At 37.0% G+C, this 21,483-nt stretch overlaps 2 protein-coding genes across 2 annotated transcripts; one reads left to right on the top strand and one right to left on the bottom strand.

Annotated features, from left to right (window-relative positions):
• Window positions 1-363: 363 nt before the first annotated feature.
• On the top strand, window positions 364-655 carry LOC107929022 (50S ribosomal protein L33). Its single transcript, XM_016860345.2, has one exon. It carries the CDS (start codon window positions 366-368, stop codon window positions 540-542), a length of 177 nt encoding a protein of 58 aa, XP_016715834.1. The 5' UTR covers window positions 364-365; the 3' UTR covers window positions 543-655.
• A 1,378-nt stretch (window positions 656-2,033) lies between these two features.
• LOC107929074 (chromatin structure-remodeling complex protein SYD) lies at window positions 2,034-21,309 on the bottom strand. Its single transcript, XM_041077310.1, is given in 36 exon segments — window positions 2,034-4,020; window positions 4,103-5,327; window positions 5,430-5,666; window positions 5,786-5,843; window positions 6,120-6,227; window positions 6,335-6,432; window positions 6,521-6,595; window positions 6,678-6,756; window positions 7,386-7,555; window positions 7,750-7,857; window positions 8,183-8,263; window positions 8,375-8,491; window positions 8,713-8,802; window positions 8,885-9,010; window positions 9,185-9,398; window positions 9,495-9,667; window positions 9,759-9,855; window positions 9,979-10,035; window positions 10,174-10,217; window positions 10,329-10,511; window positions 10,595-10,775; window positions 10,881-11,052; window positions 11,055-11,065; window positions 11,221-11,318; window positions 11,987-12,162; window positions 12,374-12,509; window positions 12,617-12,960; window positions 13,037-13,101; window positions 13,220-13,235; window positions 13,238-13,385; window positions 17,688-17,923; window positions 18,448-19,224; window positions 19,336-19,451; window positions 20,455-20,516; window positions 20,606-20,744; window positions 21,061-21,309. Coding segments are annotated over 35 exon segments (7,740 nt in total). The 5' UTR covers window positions 20,714-20,744; window positions 21,061-21,309; the 3' UTR covers window positions 2,034-2,266.
• Between the last annotated feature and the right edge of the window lie 174 nt (window positions 21,310-21,483).

The following is a 21,483-nucleotide window of genomic DNA, read 5'->3' on the forward strand; positions in this document are numbered from 1 at the left end:
CGATTGATTACACAATTCGGGTTTGCTTTTCTTTCAAAAAAGTTATATGTCATAGCCGAACCTCATAGTTTTCGGACTAGAGTGTTACACTTGTGAACCTACGGAATTGATGATTGATTACCAGTTGGGATGATTAATGTCTGTGTTACTTGACTCGGGTTTGTTTTTCTTTTGAAAAGGATACATGTCATAGCGGAACCTCGTAGTTTTGGGACTAGGGTTACACTTGTAAAACTACAGAATTGATGATTGATTACCAATTGGAGTGATTAATGTCTATGCTACTCAGACTCGGATTTGTTCTCTCTACTGATATGTTCATTCTTTTTCTTTTTTCTTTTTTTTTATATCATGTATGTCCAGAAATGGGTGACAAAAAGAAAAAGACTTTCATGTTCATTCGTCTTGTCTCGGCTGCTGGAACTGGTTTCTTCTATGTGAAGAGGAAAAGTGCTAAGAAAGTGGCTGAGAAACTCGAGTTCCGCAAGTACGATCCTCGTGTAAATCGCCATGTTCTTTTCACTGAACAAAAAATGAAATAAAGGTTGAAGCTGGTATGTAGCAGCTATTGAAATCAATGTTACTCCTAGGTTCTGTTTCTCGTTGACAATATCAAATTTTGCAAAAGCTTTGAATAAATTGACGTGTGTTTCTACTTGCATTGTTTCTCCATTATTTACCCTCCCTTTTCAACTCCAAAGAAAACCGAAAACCGAATCAAACCGAAATGTTTGATTCAGTTTTCATATTTCAATATATGATTTGCAACAGTAGCTGATACATGTTTCTCTCTGTTACCACTTTTTTCTATACCATGTATTTATGCTATGTAGCAATCAATACTTGGTTCTTCTCACCATTACAATTTACATGATTGGTAACTGAATTAATTTAATGGTAAACTTTAGAAATAGTCACTCAACTATACTTGAGTTCCTGTTTTAGTTACTCAATTTTAATAATTTTTAATTTAAACAGTAAAATCTGAATTCGTTCTTATTTAATTGATAAATTATATTGGTAGCCATCTAATTATTAGTAAATTAAAAATAATTTAATTTTTAAGTAACATACTTGAATTTAAAATTTAAACTATGTAAACAAAATATTTTCAAAATAGATTAATAAAAATTAAACTTTAAAAAACAATTTAAAACAAGTTTTCATTAAAATTAAGATTAAATTAATAGAATATGTAAGTATTAAGGACTAAATGTGTTTAATATATCAGTTAAAAAATTTTCTGTTATCAATTTAAAATGACCAAAGAACAAATTTAAAGGTTAAAAAAAAATTATTTGCAAAAAAGAAACGTAAACATAGTTAAGCGACCATTTATATAATTTACCTTTAATTAAATCCCTCTATTATTAAAAAAAAGTAACACAGTTAAATTTACTGTTTAAAAATAGCATAATTAAACAAAAAAATTTATTTGCAAAACCATAAAAACTTTAAAAATAATAACTCCATAAAAAAGAGATGATATTTTTTAGACATTTACTAATCTATCTAATCTTGTTTTTGAAGGACTATCTATATTTAATAATAAAAGGATCAATTTGATTAAATCTCAATAATAAAAGGACCTACTTAGTAAATCAAAATTGTAGAAATTTGGAATTTCAAAGGATTTTATATTCATATTTCTAAGGCATTAACAATATCCTCCACATCAATTTACTTCTTTTCCCTTATATAAATAAACTAATCATGTGAATGTTGACATATTATAAGTTCCTAATAATTTTCATAATTGAGGATAAAATTTTGATTTTTACTATTAAATGCCATAGTTTGATTAAATAAAACACACATGGCCAATATATCTTTACGACCAAGATATGGTAAACAATCCCCCAACATTGCCACAAATCCATGACAGGAACATGCTTCTACCATAGCAAAGCTTAATAATGACCTGCTTTTTGCCTCAACTGCATTGCAGTCGAGCCCAGCCAGGCGACCATTTATCCGCCATTAATGCAACGCGATCTATCTCATAAGTAAGCTCTTCAACAAAGCCTGTCAAATAAAAAATATATAACGGCCATCATCGAGCCTTGAAAGGCTGCAATCATCAATCAATCTCCATACAGAACCTGAATGAAAGGGTAAAATTTTCGATCCTATAATACTCTGAACAATAAAAATGAGTTCTTGATTAGATAAAAGAACTTCAGAGCTTATAGATCGAGGGAATATGATGAATCAGATTAAGTTGCTTCGGTCATTGGAGACATCAAAACTATCAACCTTAGGCTAGCTATGGAGCTTTGGCAACATGTTCCGGCTGGGGTGAATGAAGTTCTGTTCCTGTGGGGTTTATTTCTTTGCCCTGACTGCCATTTGTACACTCTACGGCGGATTCAAGCTTACTAACATCACGAGTCATTTCCAGAGAGTCTTCTGAAGAGATAGCTGTTTCATTTTCAGAACTATTCTGATTCAACTGATCAGATTCTACCTTAGTAGGAGATGCCGCAGATAATTCTAATTGATTGCTAGAGGGCACAACAATAGGGTCAGTGCCATCTCCCTTAGCCTCCTTGCCACTCTCAGTGATTGTGGTTTCGCAAGAAAGCTGGCTGGAATCTGGAATGTTATCAGGGCCCGTAGCAGCCACTGATTTCTCCTCTGACTTGCTTGCATCTGCTTCTGACCGGGACTGTTCAATACTCTTGTCTTGTGAGATATCAGAAACAGGAACTGCTGTTTCAAAAGGTTGCATAGCTGTCTCGGACGATGATGCTTCTGAGGGCTTAACTTCTTTATCACAAACTTCAACACAATCACTCTTAGCACTTTCACCTGTTCGAGGCAGTTCCGTTGGACTGGGAGACGGGTCTTGAACTCCAGAACCTGTTTGATCACCGCCAGAAGCAGAAGTTCCTTTAGACACATCTTGCTTGCCACCGGCATTCTGAGGGCATGTAATATCAACCTCCCTATTACTCTCTGTAATTAAATTTTCATCTGGAACCTGTCCTGAACTTGCAACATTCTCTGAGCCAGTATGGGTCTTGCATTCAGCTTTCAAAGAATCAGCCCCCTGAACAGAGGCCTCGACCACAAGAGTTGCATTTTTTTCCGGTTCTTTAGCATCAGCTTCAGTAACAGATAGCTTTTTACTTTCTTCTTTGGGAACATCACAAGCTGGAGCAGCTTTTTCACGAGCTGGTGTGCAGACAGCTGATTTACCATCTAAACTTTTTTCATCTGACACATCCGGTGTCTGGTTCAATAAGGGTGCGGGTGCAGTAGGAGTATTCCTGCCCTCACTCCCAGAAGTTTCACCAGCTTTGGTTTTTGATGAGGTTTCAGAGAAAATTTCCTTCATCACTCGGGCAACATCATTAACATCAGCAGTCTGTATTCGACTATATGCTGGAATTGCACTAGTCACTTTTCTCTTTGAATCATGACCAACAGAAGCACCCGGAGAAAGAACTTCAGGTGCATGTACGGGAGTGACATTTTCCAGTTCATGAGGACCAGAATCTTGATTGCTCTTCCCTGTAATAGCTTTATTGACCAAATATTCCCTTGATTTATTCGAGGGCAGCGAATTTACTTTCAAGTCTTGGCCAGATGAAGCATCAGGAATAGCAGGTCTCCTTCCTCTACGCCTAGGTGCTTCTGTCCTGTTCGTGTTCTTGGGACCTGGCCTTTTGCTTTGAACAGATTCAGCAGGACTAGAAGCAGCAGACTGTGGTGCTGAAGAAACAGAAGCATTAGTTGGAAAAGGCAGAGAGCTCGAAGCAGTCTTTGCACCAGGACTAGGAATGGTTTTATTGCCACCTTCTAAAGGATTTGATGAAGGCAAATTATCTGTCATAGCACTAGCAACTGAAGATGTTTTCACAGTTGACATTGTTGTATAAGCTTTATGTGCTGCAATCTGGTTCTTTACCAATTCAACTGCGGTCTGACTTGATACAGGTATAACAGGTGAAACTTCTGCAATCACAGAAACCTTGTCACGAGCATCAGCATTTTGAATTTGTCCCACAGCAGGCCCTGCAAAAGTCTCTCATACTGAGTATATAGTACAATATCCATTCGACTATTATTAAAGGATCCATTTCATCCAAATTCTTACCAAGAGTTACGGCATTAGCATTAGGTACTTCCAGTGAGCTCTCTGATCGCCTGCTTTGAGATAAATTGTCATGTTCAGCAGAATGTTGATTATGACCAGTTACTACAGCAGGTGCATTAGTTCCCTGTGCTTGCTCTTGAATAACCTTTGTTGGGGAAGGAGCATCGTATTCTTGATTGCTTCTGATTGGAATGACTTTATTTGGTGATGCAGCTGCAGATTGATCCTGTGCTTGAGTATTCAATTTTGAATCCTGACCAACCAAAACATCCTGAGCGGCAGCTGATATTTGTGCCGGTTTCTTTCCTGTACGCCGAGGTGTCCCTACCCCACTCTGAGCCTTACGGCCTTGGCCTTTACCTTGGACAGGTATTGTAGGGCATGGAGCTGATTGAGCAATTGGAGCACCAGAAGTAGTAAGTGACTGAGAGTTCAAACTAACCCCTGCATCAGAAGGATGATTGGTTACACTAGTACTATCCATACCAGGAGAAATGGGTAACGGATTGTTGCACTTGGTCATGGGAACATTGGAGACACTGGGAACAATTCCACTTATAGCAACAGCTTGATTATCAGGTGGATTAACTAATTTAATTTGAGATTGCTCATTTGGTTCTGGACCTGGACTAGCTAAACCATCAGCAGCAGGGATGGACGCAGGCTCTTGTTTCTTTGCCCTTCGACGAGGTGCTTGTCCACCACTTTGAGCCTTTTGACCTTGTCCTTTTAATTGCACTGGTGAAGAGAACCCAGGTGGGCTAGATTCAACAGGTGTAATAGAAACAGAAGGTATTCTTGGCTGCAAGTTCGGAGAAACTCCTGAAGTATTAGGAGGATCAGGAGCAGTAGATACTGATGAGCTAGAGCCTGCTGCTTTTTGTAACCCAACATCTACTTTACTGGTCTCAGAAGGTGTTGAAAACACTGGCGTAGAGGGAGATTTCTCTACTGGTACTCTTCTTGGCCTTCCACGTCCCCGTTTAGGTGGTGGTGCAGCATCTTTGTTCTGCTGCAGTGGCTGATGTGCAGGCTCCACCGCAGGTGGTTGTGGTAGTGGAGGAAGTGGAGCTGGAGATTCTGTGTTACTGACTGTCCCCCTTGAAGCATCTTTTGGCATGTTCCTCTCAACAGCTTCTTCATTCGGTTTGGGGGATTCAGGTGAGTCAACTTGACACATTTTTTCAAACTGCTCCTCTGTCCATTGCTCTTCATATGAGCGCACCTAATACAGCAATAATTTAAGATTGACAAAATGCAATTTCACTTGATTAAAGAGGCAACGGCAGCAACAGGCAAAGCCATAAATATTAGAGAGAGAACAAACCTCTCTTTGTCTTTTTCCCCTCCCATATTGCTGCGTATCAAGACTGCCAAGAGATCCACCTTTCCGTTTTGACCCAATATTATTATTAGGCTGTAACTGAGTCTTTGGTGTATCATACAATTTCATTGCTTCATAAAATTCTTTCAAGTCATCATCTGTAACAAGGCGAGGTGGTAATGGTGGTAGAGGCTTAGAGCTATCCATCTCTGATCCACATACCAACTTTTTCCACTTTGCCTGCATGTTTTAAGGGAAAAAAAAGGCATCAAAATAGAAGTAAACACAACAGGCCAAGCACGTTTATGCTGCACATGAGCAATGGAGAAACTTCCTGTCTAAGAGACTTGGATGCATACCGTCTCTTCTTCCCGCCTTTGTGTATCAACCGACTCAAACACATCAATCTCAGACTCACTGTATCACAGAGACATGTAATATATGTTAATACCAAAATCATGTCATTAACTAAAAGCTCATAATATTACTAGAAAGTAATTGTCATGTTAAATTACAGCACAACTGTAAAGTTGGATCAGTATAAAAATCTCGAAGTATCTAAAAGAAAATGCAGTCATTTCCAACTAGACATAGCCTTGCAGAGAAAGCTGACAGCTCAAAATCTCTTATTTATATAAGGAATCCTTCACCGGTCAATTACAGATAGATAAATAAGATCAAATCTAAGAATACCTGCGAGCCAACAAATCATTTAGAGCATCATCATCCAACACTGGAGCAACTTCCTCTTTCTTACACTCCCGCAGGAGGGACTCTAAATACTCCCTACGGTCTTCAGCACTGTCGATAAAATCACAGAAATTTACTTAAGAGCATGAGTCAAAACACTCTTGAAACTGCTTGTGCTCCATGCAACTAACTATAGCTCAACAAACAACCCAATTTACCTTGTATTATTATCGAAAAATCCGGCAGTGATACTCTGATTAGCAACTCCCAATTTGTGTTCAGCAGAAGCTCTGACTTGTTCTTCAACAGTTTGAACCTTATCAAAGAAAATATAATCAAACACAATTCAAGGTAAAACAAAATGGTACGCAACAGAAAACACTGCTTAATGATTAGGAACATACTGTTTCAAAACGTAAAACAAGTACATCCTTCTTCTGGCCAAGCCTATGAGCTCTTGCTTGTGCTTGCAAGTCAACCTAAGAAGTATCAACCAAAATATATATATATTATAACCAATATCATAAGAAACTATCAAGGAAATGTAACATTCTATAAAACCTGTGGGTTCCAGTCAGTGTCAAATATGATCACAGTATCAGCAGCTTGAAGATTGACTCCAACACCACCAGCTCGAATACTGACACCAACATTCAAATGTCAAAACTACAAGACTATTTACTCAGTAGTAAGACATACAAATAATCTAAGTAGCAAATGATTAGGCAAAGAGTCCCAGTCTAATACTACCCTCTTTTAGTATATTAAATTATTTTCAACCTCCCAAAATAAAGAACATTTACTAAGGATGAGTTCCAAGAGTGGGATTTGCAGGGGTAATTTTTTTTTTTTTAAATGATAAGAACATGCCCAAATTTTGATAAACTTCTATGTTCAAAGCGATGCCTAGTGCATGCTAACCATCCAATATTCAAATACCTGATCCCCTTTAATGTCTAAACCCTTACAAAATATAACCCCCTAGGATATAACTAGAACAAAATGAATTATAAGAACATGCCCAAGTTTCGATAAACCTCTAGACTAGAACTTTCCCTCCTTACTCCTCTCTGCTACAACATTCTAATCTCGTCTCAATCCACAAATAACTCTGATTTAAAGAGCCTGCGAAGTTCAGAAGCATACAGCATAGCTGAATTTTTCTTCCCCCACCCACCCACCCCCCTTTTTCTTTTTTGGTGTGGTGCAGTTAAAACTTTATCCATATTACTTAATTTTTGCATGTGAGGACCAAGGAGAAAATTATACCTGAGCAAAAATATGAAAAAGGGGGAATCTTGTTGATTAAACTTATCAATAAGCGCACCACGATCATTCCCAGCTGTATGGCCATCCAACCGAAGATAGCGATACTGTTTAAAGGTGAGGTAGTCTTCCATCACATCAAGTAGCCTAGTCATTGTGGAAAAGAAAAGAACCTACAAATTCAAATTAAAGGAATGAATGTTTCATTAATTTATATTTTAAAAAAAACTATAATATTTACAAGCATTCACTAACGAAGGAAGAATGTGAAGGTTCTAGCAAGGAAAATCACAGATGATCATGCTAAAACAGAGTTTTATGCATTCCACCCAGATCTTAGCATAACCACATCAGAAGATTTGCCTACCCGATGGTCAGTTGCCTTCAACTTGGGAAGTATTCGATCCAGCATCTCAAGCTTGCCACAAAGCCTAATGATTGGGGGCAAATAATGTTGTGGTATCAAACTATCAACCTACAAAAGTTTTATCCAAAAGTTAGGTTTGTACCAGTCAAGGCAAAATTTATACCAGCCAACTAAGGATATCCTAGTTTGCTACAAGAAAATAATCAAGTGGACCAATATTATCTTTAACTCTTTGAGTATTCCAACTTACCAAGTTTTCATAGGAATTTTTTTTTTTTTTTAAGAACTACTGATTTATTCCAGAATTAATTACATAAAGAAGATAAAAGGTTTACAGGATGCTTCAGAAAAGAGACTGTCCTATACTTTCTTATCTTTTATCTCCTAGAATTCTCAAGAAAACTAAACATTAGTAGATAGGAAAAGGACATGCCTCCTCCACGTGAAGGTGGCTGAGGTATGGATGATTGCATATATTACGAAGCTCCATAACAGAGTTGTGCACTGATCGAGCCTGCAAAAGAAGAATGGTCAGAATAAAGAATTGTAAATGTCTAAAACAGTGATATACTGAAGAGTTCATATTTTCACGTCTATAAATAAGAATAGAATGTCATAAGGGAACCTTTGAATTTCCAATTGCACCAAGATTTTCTTCAATCCTCTTCATCAAAAGTTTTTGATAAGCAGAAGCTTCACATCTGACAAGTCTCTCAATCTTCTCAGGAAGCTCATTTTCAACCTACCAAAAGAGATAAGAAGATGCAAGACAATTAGCATACTTGAATTCCGAGGATCTTAGTACCACACAAAACAATGACTTCAAAATATTGAGCCTCTCAATGTTTCATAAGTGCTAAGTCATGCATACATTTATGATGAGACACATAAAAACAAACAAAGACAATCAGTATTTAACTAAGAAAAAGTTATCCTTAATACAATATCCATGTAGATACAAACCTTATGCTTCAGCCTCCGAAGCACAAAAGGTCGGAGAACTTGATGAAGACGATTTATGATCAACAAATTTTCTTCCTCAGATAGTAAGGCCTAGTCAAAATATTTAGCATAAACACGTAAGTTTGATAATAGAGTAAATTACTCCAATAGCTAGAAGGTCGAAGTTAAATACTTCATCAGCAGAATTATCCCCATTGCTCTCAAATGGTTTATTGAACCACTGAGAAAAATCTTCTGATGAATTAAATATATTAGGCAATAAGAAATTGAGTAGTGCCCACAACTCCTCAAGATTGTTCTACATAAAAAGATAAGTAAAAGGTTAGAATTACATTGTATCAACACAATAACTCATAAAGAAGCAGCACGAAATACAGCTGGCTCAGCAACAAGGAAATGACAGCAAGTATTGATTACAAATGTTAAATGAATAGAATATATTAAAAGGCATCCAAAGAATATTATTGGTAACCTGTAATGGTGTTCCAGTCAACAGCAATCTGTGAGAGCTCTGATAGTGCTTTAAGTCTGCATTCAACTTGCAAGAAGCATTTTTTATCCGATGACCTTCATCAATTATAATATAATGCCAGTGAATTTTGCTTAGCTTTGGTCTATCATGCTTGTTCATCAGATACTCATATGTTGTCAGGAGAACATTAAATTTCTGATGTACAATCCTCTCCCTGCACCAGAAATGGATAACTAGGCTTACATGTATTTTAAAACAACAAAAAGTATAGGATAGGAAGGGCTCTTATTCCCAGTTTGAATGTCATTACTTGAATAATTTACGCCTCTCCTCTGGGGGCCCAGAGTAAACAATTTTGCGTAGATCAGGTGCCCAGAAATTTATTTCTGACTCCCATCCAGGCAGAACTGAGGATGGAACCACCACTAAAAATGGTCCTCTATCGTTTTTGGTTTCCATTAGGTAACAAATAAGAGAAATAACCTACAAAAGTATATAACATTACAAATGAAAATATTTTACAATAAATTATAAAATAAACTGCAATCAAGAAAAGATATAGAACCATCAATACCTGAACAGTCTTCCCAAGACCCATTTCATCTGCAAGAATTCCATTAAGATGATTATTGTATAGTGAAACCAGCCATCTAAGACCATTCATCTGGTACCTGCACATAAAAAGTACAATTGAAAGAAACTTCAAGCAAGAGAATGAACAAAGCACTCCCCATGCCAGCCCTCCCCAAAATATATATACATGTATATGTTGGCAAAGTGCATATTCTACTCACTCTCTTAATTTTCCACCCTTAAGAAAAGTTGGTTGGTCATTGATGTTTTCTTTTATGCTGCAAAAACAGTTTTAATTGTGAAACTTTCAGCAATTACAAATAATTCAATACTAATTAAGAAAAGAATTAGGAAACAAAACAACCACAAGATGTTTAATTAAAAAAAATACAAGAAAAAATATGAAAAACTGATACCTATGAGCCATCAGGTAGTACTTTTCATTGCTTTCCACATAATGCTGCAGACCAGATTGATGACAAAAAAATTCAACATCTAACAAAGGATGACTGAAAAACTTTTGGATAAAGGAAGGACAGCAACTCCAGAAATGCACAAGTAAAAAACTTGCCTTAGCCTCATCTTCATTCTCAACAGCAGTATCATTCTCAAAAAAACTTGCAGTTCGCATCTCAGCCATATCATTCCCAAAGTGACTTCCCATAGCCTTGGCATCCTGTAACTTGGATCCAAGTTTCTGAAGATATTTCTCAGTTTCTTTCAATAATTGCTTAACACGATCTGATTTAGCATCCTGTAAAACATCAAGAACTATATTCAATACGAATATGAAAGAAAAATTTTTGCACTACTTGAAGCTAGTAAGCCTGAGCTAACCTGAACCATTCGCAAATAACCTTCCACATCATTGATTTTAAGCAAGTTAATCTTCTCACGCTGGATTCTGTCGATCTTCTCACGATGTATACGCTCCTTTCTCTTATGGAACTCCTTCACATATTTATTGAAGCCTTTCCAGCGTTCTCTCCTAATTTTGAACACGTCATCCAGCCTTTCCCTGAGGTTTCAATTTACCAAGCTAGTTAGAAAGGATGTAGATTTATTCAAAGCAACCAACTAAGACAAAGGCTTTAAATGGTAAGAAAAGCAAAGTCGTAAATACTTGTGAACTTCTATCTCACTGAAAAACTCCTTCTGCCTCTCACGAATTCTCTTTTGCCGCTCTTCTTTCATTCTCTGCTCATATTTTTCAAGTTGTTTTATCCTTCTACCATGTCTATGTTTCTTGTATGATTTGAGGCGTTCCATATCATTTGTAATTGGTTTGAAAAATCATTCAGGAAACCACTGCCAAAATTTAAGAAGAAAATGTGAAATAAAAATTCATAACAAAATCAAGGAAACAGCCAAACCAACTACTTATGGCTACAACTGGCAACAATAAACCAAGATACGAAATACAAAAAATAATAACTTGAGGGGAAATTTTACATATCAATTACCTCCGCAGACGGCGTTGGAGCTCTAATAATTGGAGTTTCTTCAATTCTATAACACTTTTGGTTTTTGCAGATATATCTTCAGACGAGCTCACAGTTTCCTACATGTGAATGCATTAATTACAAAAGCATATGCACATGCAATTCTAAATCCATAATAAAAGCATGCACTACTTTAGATGTTATTATACCATCCAGTGAGCTTCTTACTCAAATTTGCAAGCTTAAGTGCTAAAATCGCCCATTTCTACCCAATAATAAGGCTTTACCAAATTTTAGAGATGAATTCCTTTCAATCTTGATCACAGTCTATGATGCAGAATCACTCCAAATTCTAAAGCTAAACACAAAACCATTCGTTGGCTTTCACAATAAGAAATTTACTTAAAAAAGAATGAAAATCTCAAACACTTCTCTTGGCAAGAATATAAAGTGCATACAAATTAGAAATGGACGATTGCTTTACTAAAACAATAGAACATTTTGTTTGGTCTTTCCTACTAAAATTTAACTTTCTACTCCAATCTCACTTATTCTACAGAGAAATTTTCGGTTGATTTTACGACCTTTCTTCCACTTTTGTTATTCATACAAAATTTGTGGGTACCAGGGGACACATAAACTTTTCCTTTCAATAAAAGCTCACAAATAATATAGCAAATAACAGTTCTATCCTTAAAAATGTTGCAGGATGGTTTTACAGACAAATAGAAGGAAAAACAAGGTTAAACCAGGTATTAAGAACTTCAGAAGAAAGTTTGTAGCAAACCTTTAACTTGGTGAAACAAGTAATCATTCTCTGCTTGGTTTTGTGCTGTTTTAGAACCCACTGCTGCTCAGCTAATAGCTTCCGTCTTCGCTGATCCATAATCCATTTCTCTGACATAGTGTGCTTTGGAGAAGGCAAAGGCTCAGTTGATACAGATTTATCTTCCTCGTCTTGCTCTGTGTAAAACAGACATCATTTCTTAGCAAATGGTTAATAGAATGAACTTTGTACCCAATTTGAATCCTCTGCACCATAATCACCAGATTCACCACATCCTAAAGGTTGACTTCAATTAATCAAAAAAGCTTTAAAGATTATCATTCTAGTTTCAACTAAGTTGATGAATAAGAAGTTAACTTTTAGGAAGATATTGATTCCATAAATTACCAGGACTTTGAAACTGAGAATCAGAATCTTTTCTCTCTAGCACCAAATCATGCTGGACAGCAGCCGCTGGCAAAGATGCCCTGGAAACCTCATTATGACTGCCAATTCCAGACCAGCCCATCATTTCAGGGTTCACCTGCATATTAGCACCATCACAGAAGAAATTAGATCAGGTTTTCTCATTAGCAGATGGCAGTTATCCATGCCACCCACAGGTTTACTAACAGTAAAACCACCCCTTACAGTAGCAGAGTCAGGCTGTCTAGTTAAATATGCCTGTGGCCCCACTGTCTCATAGCTCTGAATTTCAGGCTCTGCCTTCCTTCTAGCTAGAATTTGTTTCCTTTCGTCCACAATTGCTGAAAGATCAAAAGTTGGGCCATTACTCTCCTCCACTTTTAATGTTTCAGCTTCTTTTGACAATGAATCAGCCTCAGGGAATCTTCCAGTAGATGTGAAACCTGAAGGTGCATTATTCATCCTTCCAAATGACATTGCAACTTCAGATATGCTACCTGGCTCATTGGAAGTTTGTGATTTCCCTCCATATTCATTCAATTCTTTGTGAGGGCCATCTGTATTGCCAGCTGATGATTACCAAGTAAATGATATAGACTTCTGAAAATTAAATTTTGCAAAACAAATTTAAATAATTAAAACAACCTTCTTTGGGAAATATGTTTCCAAGCGCAATTTCAAGATGCAGCTTTTTGGGCATCAAACCATTTCTGCACGTAGAGAACACAAGTTATACAGAATAAAGAAAAACAACAGACCATGCAAAGATTCTTACCACCTATACCCCCATTAAAGATGGTAGCATATATTGCAAGAAATTGGTACTACCTGAAAGCTAAAAAACAAGGCACTGGGCTCTAAGCTGTTTCAATTGTTGTTCCTTGAAGGGCATGCCAGAGGAAGTGGAAGATTGGGAGACAGGAGATTTTCCCATATCTCTTGGAGTTGTGGCTCTAACCATGGTCATCTCAGAGGCCATATTTTGCCTGCCAACCTACAAAAGGTGAATAACATGAACTGCCAGAAAATTCACTGTATAAAGTCAATTAAATTCTGTCAGATTACAGTTTACTAATTAAGGAATATTTAAGTGTATCAGATAGGATTCTGTAAATATTTTACTGATTACTATCCCTAACTTTAAGGCTGTTTTTTTTAGACAGCATCCCTAGAGTTAGTCTGTTTCCTAGTATAGAGTTTCCTAAGTTAGGCTTACTATGTGTATACATATTTATGTAATTTCTTATGAATAAGATGGAATAGAAAAAGCCTGTTCTTAACATGGTATCAGAGCCGTTTTTTTAGCTCAAATTCTGGGATTTTTTTCTTTGTCTGGCAACTTCTTCTCATTCCCGATCAACCCTCAAGCCTGTAGAATTTGTTCAAAAGAAACATGGCTGAAACTGTCAAAACCAGCAACACTGGAGAAGGGAATTCTCAAGAATCATCTGTTGAGTTCAGTAAAGAAGAAATTGAGAAGTTGAAGAATCTGCTGGGATCATTGGAAAAATCTCCTTCAATAGGTACTAGTGGTTTGGTTTTTTCAGGTATATCCTCTTCTCAAAATTCTAAAATCTCGGATATACCCACAAAAAGTTCTTGGGTCATTGACTCAGGAGCTACAGACCACATGACCCACTCCTCACAAAAATTTGTTTCATATACACCTTGTCCTAGTAGTAGAAAGATAACAGTAGCCGATGGTTCTGTGATCACAGTGGCTGGTCAAGGTGATATTGTCATAAACAAAACCCTTACTCTTAAAAATGTCCTTCATGTTCCAAAACTATTTACCAATCTTCTATCCATCCAAAGAATTACCAAAGACTCTAACTGTAGTGTGGTTTTCTATCACAATCGATGTCTTTTTCAGGAACAGAATACGAGGAGGATGATTGGACATGCTAAGGAAGTAAATGGCCTATACTATCTTGAGGAATCCAGTGGAGAAGTTAGTGCTCTGAATTCCTCACCATTATCTTTCATATCCGAATCTATTAAAACCAATAAAAACCAAATTTGGCTCCATCACCTCCGCCTTGGTCATCCATCGTTTAGAGTCCTTAAAATTATGTTTCCTTCATTGTTCAAAGGATTAACTGTTGAAAAATTCCATTGTGATGTCTGTGAACTTGCAAAACATAAACGTACCTCTTTTCCGGTAAGCAATAAAAGAACATCCGCTCCTTTTACTCTTATTCATAGTGATGTTTGGGGACCATCCACTATTTCAAATATTTCTGGGGCTCGGTGGTTTGTATCCTTTATTGATGATTGTACCCGTGTGTCTTGGATATTTCTTTTAAAACAGAAATCTGATGTAAGGTCTGTCTTTCCAACCTTTTACAACATGATCAAAACACAATTTGGAGCTGAAATAAAAAGGTTTAGGTCAGACAATGCCAAGGACTATTTCAATCAGTTTCTCTCACCATATTTCCAAGAAAGAGGCATTATACATGAGTCATCTTGTGTTAGCACACCCCAACAAAATGGTGTTGCCGAAAGAAAAAATGGTCACATTTTAGCTATTACAAGAGCCCTCTTGTTCCAAAAAATGTCCCTAAACAATACTGGGGGGAGGCTGTTTTAACTGCTACTCATATGATAAATAGATTGCCTACAAAAGTCCTTGAATCTCAAAGTCCTATGCAAGTTCTAGCAAAATTCTTTCCTGATTTTAGTACTTCAAGTAGCCTTCCTCCCAAAATATTTGGTTGTGTTGCCTTTGTACATGTACATTCTCAAAATAGAGGAAAATTTGATCCACGAGCTGTCAAGTGTGTCTTTCTCGGTTATTCTTCCACTCAAAAGGGGTACAAATGCTATCATCCAGCCACAAAAAAATTTTATGTATCAACGGATGTTACTTTTGCAGAACAAGAGAATTTCTTTACTCGTCCTTATCTTCAGGGGGAGATCTTATTCACAGAAGATAAGGACAGAGAATTCTTTCTTCTTGACATTCCAGCTACTGTCCAGAAACCAAACACTCACATTCCAGCTCCTGTCCAGCAACCAAACACTCACATTCCAGCTCCCGTCCAGCAACCAAACACTCACATTCCAGCTCCTGTCCAGCAACCTGAAACAGAGCCTAATACACCCAAATCACAAAGAGGGATTCAGGACACTACTCGTCCTTTACTGGTTTACTCAAGGAAGAAGGCACCGGTGCAAGTTCAATCATCTTCTCCTCCTATACAACCTGAGGTAATTGCTGAACCTACTACTGAAACTACTGAAAATTTAGATGAATTTCCCATTGCTATTAGAAAAGGGATTAGAGCCTGTACAAAACATCCCTTGTACTTATTTTTGTCTTACAAAAATTTGTCCCATAACCACAAAGCCTTTCTTACTAGCCTAAATTCTATCTCCATTCCCAAAACAGTATCCGAGGCATTAGAAGATGAGAATTGGAAAAATGCCATGAAGGTTGAAATGGAAGCTCTTGAAAAAAATAAGACATGGGACTTGGTGAAATTACCGAGAGGAAAGAAACCAGTGGGATGTCGCTGGGTGTACACAGTGAAGTATAAATCAGATGGTTCTTTGGAGAGGTACAAAGCAAGATTGGTTGCTAAAGGGTACACTCAAATGTATGGAGTAGACTACCTTGAGACATTTGCCCCAGTTGCAAAGATGAACACTATGAGAGTGTTGTTGTCACTAGCTGCCAACCGAGGCTGGAAATTACAGCAATTTGACATAAAAAACGCCTTTTTACATGGTGATCTTGAGGAGGAAGTCTATATGGATGTTCCACCAGGATTCGGTCCAAATACAGGACAGGTAGTTTGCAGACTAAAAAAGGCTTTGTACGGACTAAAAGAGTCCCCGAGGGCTTGGTTTGGAAGATTTACCAAAGTAATGCTCAAGTTGGGTATAAACAGAGTCAAGGAGATCACACTCTGTTTGTAAAACACTCATCTTCAGGGGGAGTGACTGCTTTATTAGTCTATGTAGATGACATTATAGTGACTGGTGATGACCTGGAAGGAATGGAGAATTTAAAGAAATGCCTAGTAAAAGAATTTGAAGTCAAAGAACTCGGAAAGTTAAAATATTTCCTTGGTATTGAAGTGGCAAACTCTCGGGAAGGAATCTTCATATCTCAGCAAAAATACATAGTTGATTTGTTGACAGAGACAGGCAAGTTGGGATGTAAACCAGCAGACACACCCATAGAGGTGAATCACAGACTTGGAGATGCACTAGAAGATGCAGCAGTTGATAAAAGTTCATATCAAAGACTTGTGGGGAAGCTCATTTACTTGTCTCATACCAGACCGGATATTGCCTATGCAGTCGGTGTTGTAAGTTAGTTTATGCACAACCCCAAAGAATCACATCTTAGAGCTGTGTATCAAATTCTACAGTACTTAAAGGGCACGCCAGGTAAAGGAATCCTATTTAAAAAGGGGGAGAATTTAACCCTTGAAGCCTATACTGATGCAGATTATGCAGGGTCTATGGTTGATAGAAGATCAACCTCGGGCTATTGCACTTTCCTAGGAGGCAATCTTGTGACTTGGAGGAGTAAAAAACAGAATGTTGTGGCTAGATCTAGTGCAGAAGCTGAATTTAGGGCGATGGCTCTTGGAATTTGTGAGCTATTATGGCTAAAAATTATTTTGGAAGATTTGAAGATCAAGTGGGAAGGTCCAATGAAGTTGTATTGTGATAATAAGTCTGCTATCAATATTGCATATAATCCAGTTCAACATGATCGTACGAAGCACGTTGAGGTTGACAGACATTTTATAAAGGAAAAACTGGACAGTGGCTTAATTTGCACTCCATTTGTGTCCACTGATGGTCAACTAGCAGACATACTTACCAAAGGGTTGTCTGGAAAGTTGTTTCAAAAACTAGTAAGCAAGCTGAGAATGGATGATATCCACTTCCCAGCTTGAGGGGGAGTGTCAGATTACAGTTTACTAATTTAAGGAATATTTAAGTGTATCAGATAGGATTCTGTAAATATTTTACTGATTACTATCCCTAACTTTAAGGCTGTTTTTTTTAGACAGCATCCCTAGAGTTAGTCTGTTTCCTAGTATAGAGTTTCCTAAGTTAGGCTTACTATGTGTATAAATATTTATGTAATTTCTTATGAATAAGATGGAATAGAAAAAGCCTGTTCTTAACAAATTCAAAGCAACATATTAAAAAGTAGTCCAAGTCTAATTAGCACCTTTGGATAAAAAATAGCATATTTGAGCTATGGTGACTTTAAAAAATAAAAAATAAAAAGAAGTGCATGAAAAGGAGGAAAAGCCATAGTGACTACCTGAGCTGTCTTATTTGCTTCTGCCAACATATTTGAACTTCCTCCATCATGTTCCAAGACTTTTCCAGCAGAAAGTGTTGTGGACAACCCATCAGGACTTGCTACAGAACCTTTGGATAATCCATGCTTCTGACACTCAGAGCCACTAAATTGGCCTGGGCCTGAGGACGGTAGCTCACCTGCAGGATATGAATTAGATGTGGCAGGCAATAGTCCTTGAACCTTCCCAAAAGCACCTGAAAGTTGAACGATACCAATAACTTGATAATTATTTTATCTGACCAAGGAGATACTTTGGAAATTCAGGAAATCCAGACTCCATTTTAAGAACTGTTCAACCTCAAGTAAAATTGTCATTCAACTTATGTTTATAGATTGTTATCAACAAGAAAAATAATTGTTCTCAAATATATTTACTCTGTGAAAAGGGCAGGGGAGGTTTAAATTTAATTGGCCAGGCCAAAATAAATACAAAAACAGTCAAGACCAAGATGGGTCCAGTATATATTTAAACTACAACTAAACTTTACCAGAACAAGAAAAATAGAGTGAAGGAGCAAAAAATACATGATCTCGTCAAGAGACAAGATACATGATCTCGTCAAGAGACAAGTTCTCTAACTCAGACAATCTAAAGCTAAGGTTTCTTTCTCCTTTGTCACCCAGCTAAAATTGAACTATTTCAAACACAAGTGTGGGAGACAGATATGAGTATTAAAATATCTAACAAATAGAAATTATTTCCCTTTTATCAGCTCACCTGGTACAAATGATGCATGCATTGACTGATGAGACGAAATTTCAGCTGTCATGTTGCCAGAAACAACATTTGGAGAAAACCTGTGAAGTTGAGATCTATCAAAGGCTAACCCAGCCTTGTTTTGGTTCCATAAACCACCCCCGGAGGGAAAGTTTTCACGTGCACCAAGTAGTCCCTCTTGCTGCAGCCCAGGTGCATTTTGAGTGGAAGAATCTTCCACTTCTTCAGGATACTTTGAACTAGGAGCATGTGACATCAAATTGCTAGTTGAATCCACTAGATTTTCTGTAACATTCTGACCATCCTGTCTTCCCCTAAGCACTGATCTGATATTACCAGGTAAAGATGGAAAATGCTCCATTTGGACACTACTTTGGACCATGTTGTAGTTACTAGGGCCAGATGGTTCAGCCTTATTCATCTTCCCTTTCCTTGGATCAATCGGAGCATTACAAGAATCAAGTTGCTGGGAAGTGTCAAATTTTGGTTCCATTGGATCACCCCTCTTTCGCTTAGATGCAGCCTTTTTATTATCATTTTGACTCATTTGTTTGTCTTGGGATTGCGAGTTAGCAGACCGAGTGTCCAAACTAGATGGACTTTCATGATCAAAAGACTGACTACTCCTATGAGTTCCAGCTCCTTGATAGTAGTCATGTCCAGCAATGCTTGGACCAACAGGCTGCCTGCCGGATGAGAATGGATCAAATTTAGGCATCTCAATTTGGGCCAATCCTGCTTTAGAGTCCTTTGGAACTAAAACACCCTGGGAAGATCCTGGACAGAAGAGTCTCATTTGTAAATGATTAGCTCAGTATGCCACTTAACAAGGACACATTTGCAAAATGTTTTTTCAAGCTAACTGAAGTTTGATTAACAGCAATTTACCAGAATATTGTCCAGATGTAGCATCTAATGTTTGCGGTCCAGCTGTTGGAGGAAGCCGTGATGACTTCAAAGCCTCAAGATCAAGACCATGTTGATTGATAACAGTCTCCATTGCCCTTCAATAAAGAAAAAAACATCAGAGAAAGGGTGCACATGCTGGAATAGGAAGTTAAAAGCTCCACTGCAACCATGCCAATATTGAAAAGAACAAAAGAAAGTTAACATAAAAGTTGAAACAGTAAGTTCAACACTCCATTGCAACCATGCCAATACTAAAAAGGACAAACAAAAGTTAACACAACAGTTCGATCAGCCAAAGAACAAATGCAAGATGAAGATATATGAAATCATGTACAGGTTTTTTTTAATAAACATAAAATTAAGTACACTGAACAAAGGAGGATACATCAAGTTGTAATTTGAATTTTAGGTGACTGTAATTTTATTGCAGCTCAGAACACTTTGATTCAAGCTGTGAAATTTAATCATATGTAACCCTGAAGTAAAATATAAAAAGTTAAAAAGCAATTATCATATATACGAACAAAGCTAAATGTTAACCCAAATTTCTAATTTAATTCAAGCATGTCTTGGTTGCTACAATACATAGTTCTATCCAGAAGGAGAAAAGTAAGAACAGCTTCATTTGGCGAAAAAGAGGGCAGACCAAAGTAAAAGTTTTAACTGAGACAGAGAGACATTTAGCTTATCCAACCATATGCATGGTGGGGTAATTGATGCCCTGATAACAGCAGAGGGCACACTCTTCATTAAAGGTGTCTCAAGATTTGCATGACTACCCAAATAAAGACCAAATAGTTCCACCGGTTCATTTCAATATCTACAAAATAATATAAAGCACTTGCATCCCTTTAAAGCAAAATAAAGAAACTAAAACTTCAAGTGCCAATTGATAAGCAAAGTAAACAGCACACTCTATCAAAATTATTTATTAGATCCACCATTATCTTAATTAACTCAATTTGCTATTTTGCTATCTCCATATAGATGAAAATAACTTGGATACATTCTCTCCCCAAGCTACAAAAATCCAATGGTCTTTTAACAAGAATTCTTAATAAAGCCCATCAAATGACAGATAAGTCAAAAATACTTCACCTTGATATTACTTGAAACGGCATTGAATGCTCCTTTCCACTAGCTTTCATATGTTGCAATATCTAAAACAAAATCCATATAAATGGTATTAAACTTAAGAGCTAACTAGTACACAATAAGACAGCTCAATTGACCAAAAACCTATGCATACCACATGAAGTTTAGTTGCTAGCTTCACTGGCTCATCTTTAGAATCTTGAATGAGTTTGTGCAGAAACTTTGCGGCCTCCAACTCAACATGATGCGAAGAAGACGCCATCTCCTCCTACTAACTATAAAATTAACAGCCACTAAGCAAGTAAAATTTTATTAGTCCCAAGCCATCAGATTTAATCCCTACATTTCACACCAAACTTGTAATTTTCGATTCCTTAGACACTTAAGACTTACAGATTTTCAATTCCATGTATATGATAGTAATTAAACTGAAAATTCAATAAAATAAAACAACAAAACACTAAATAAAATAAAACAGAGACTTAAATTTTCCTAATCCTTTTCTTTTCTATGGCCACCTAAAACGTCCTAGCACAGTAACCGCATTTTTATGGAAGAAAATCTATAATTAAGCTGAAAACCACTAAATTAAGATCCAAAACTACTTACACCACACTGTAATGCGACTTGCTTAGCAATTTGTTTGTTTCTCGAGAAACGATCGTTCTTTTTTCCTCGAAAATGTTATTATATCAATGACGAGAAAACCCTACCCGAAGAAAATTCGATCAAATAAAAGGCCCAAAAACAAACCTAGTCGGAGATCGAAGAGTTCTTAGGTAAGCTACATAGAGTGATTCGAACTTGAAAACCTCTTCATTAATGGGAATGGAGCTCTCTGATTTTTCAGGAAACAAAAGGAAGCCGAAGAGAGTAAATAAAAATGGTCCTAAAACACACGTACAAGTTTTACGTGCGTGCCGAGTTTCTTTGGGGAAATTTCTTATTTTCTCCCTTTTTTTTGGGTAATATGCTATTTAATACCTGAATTTGGCTTCAATGTTCAATTTGGTACCTGAGTTTTTTTTTCAA

Source organism: Gossypium hirsutum, chromosome A09 (assembly GCF_007990345.1).
Source record: "Gossypium hirsutum isolate 1008001.06 chromosome A09, Gossypium_hirsutum_v2.1, whole genome shotgun sequence".
In the NCBI taxonomy this organism is placed as follows: Eukaryota; Viridiplantae; Streptophyta; class Magnoliopsida; order Malvales; family Malvaceae; genus Gossypium; species Gossypium hirsutum.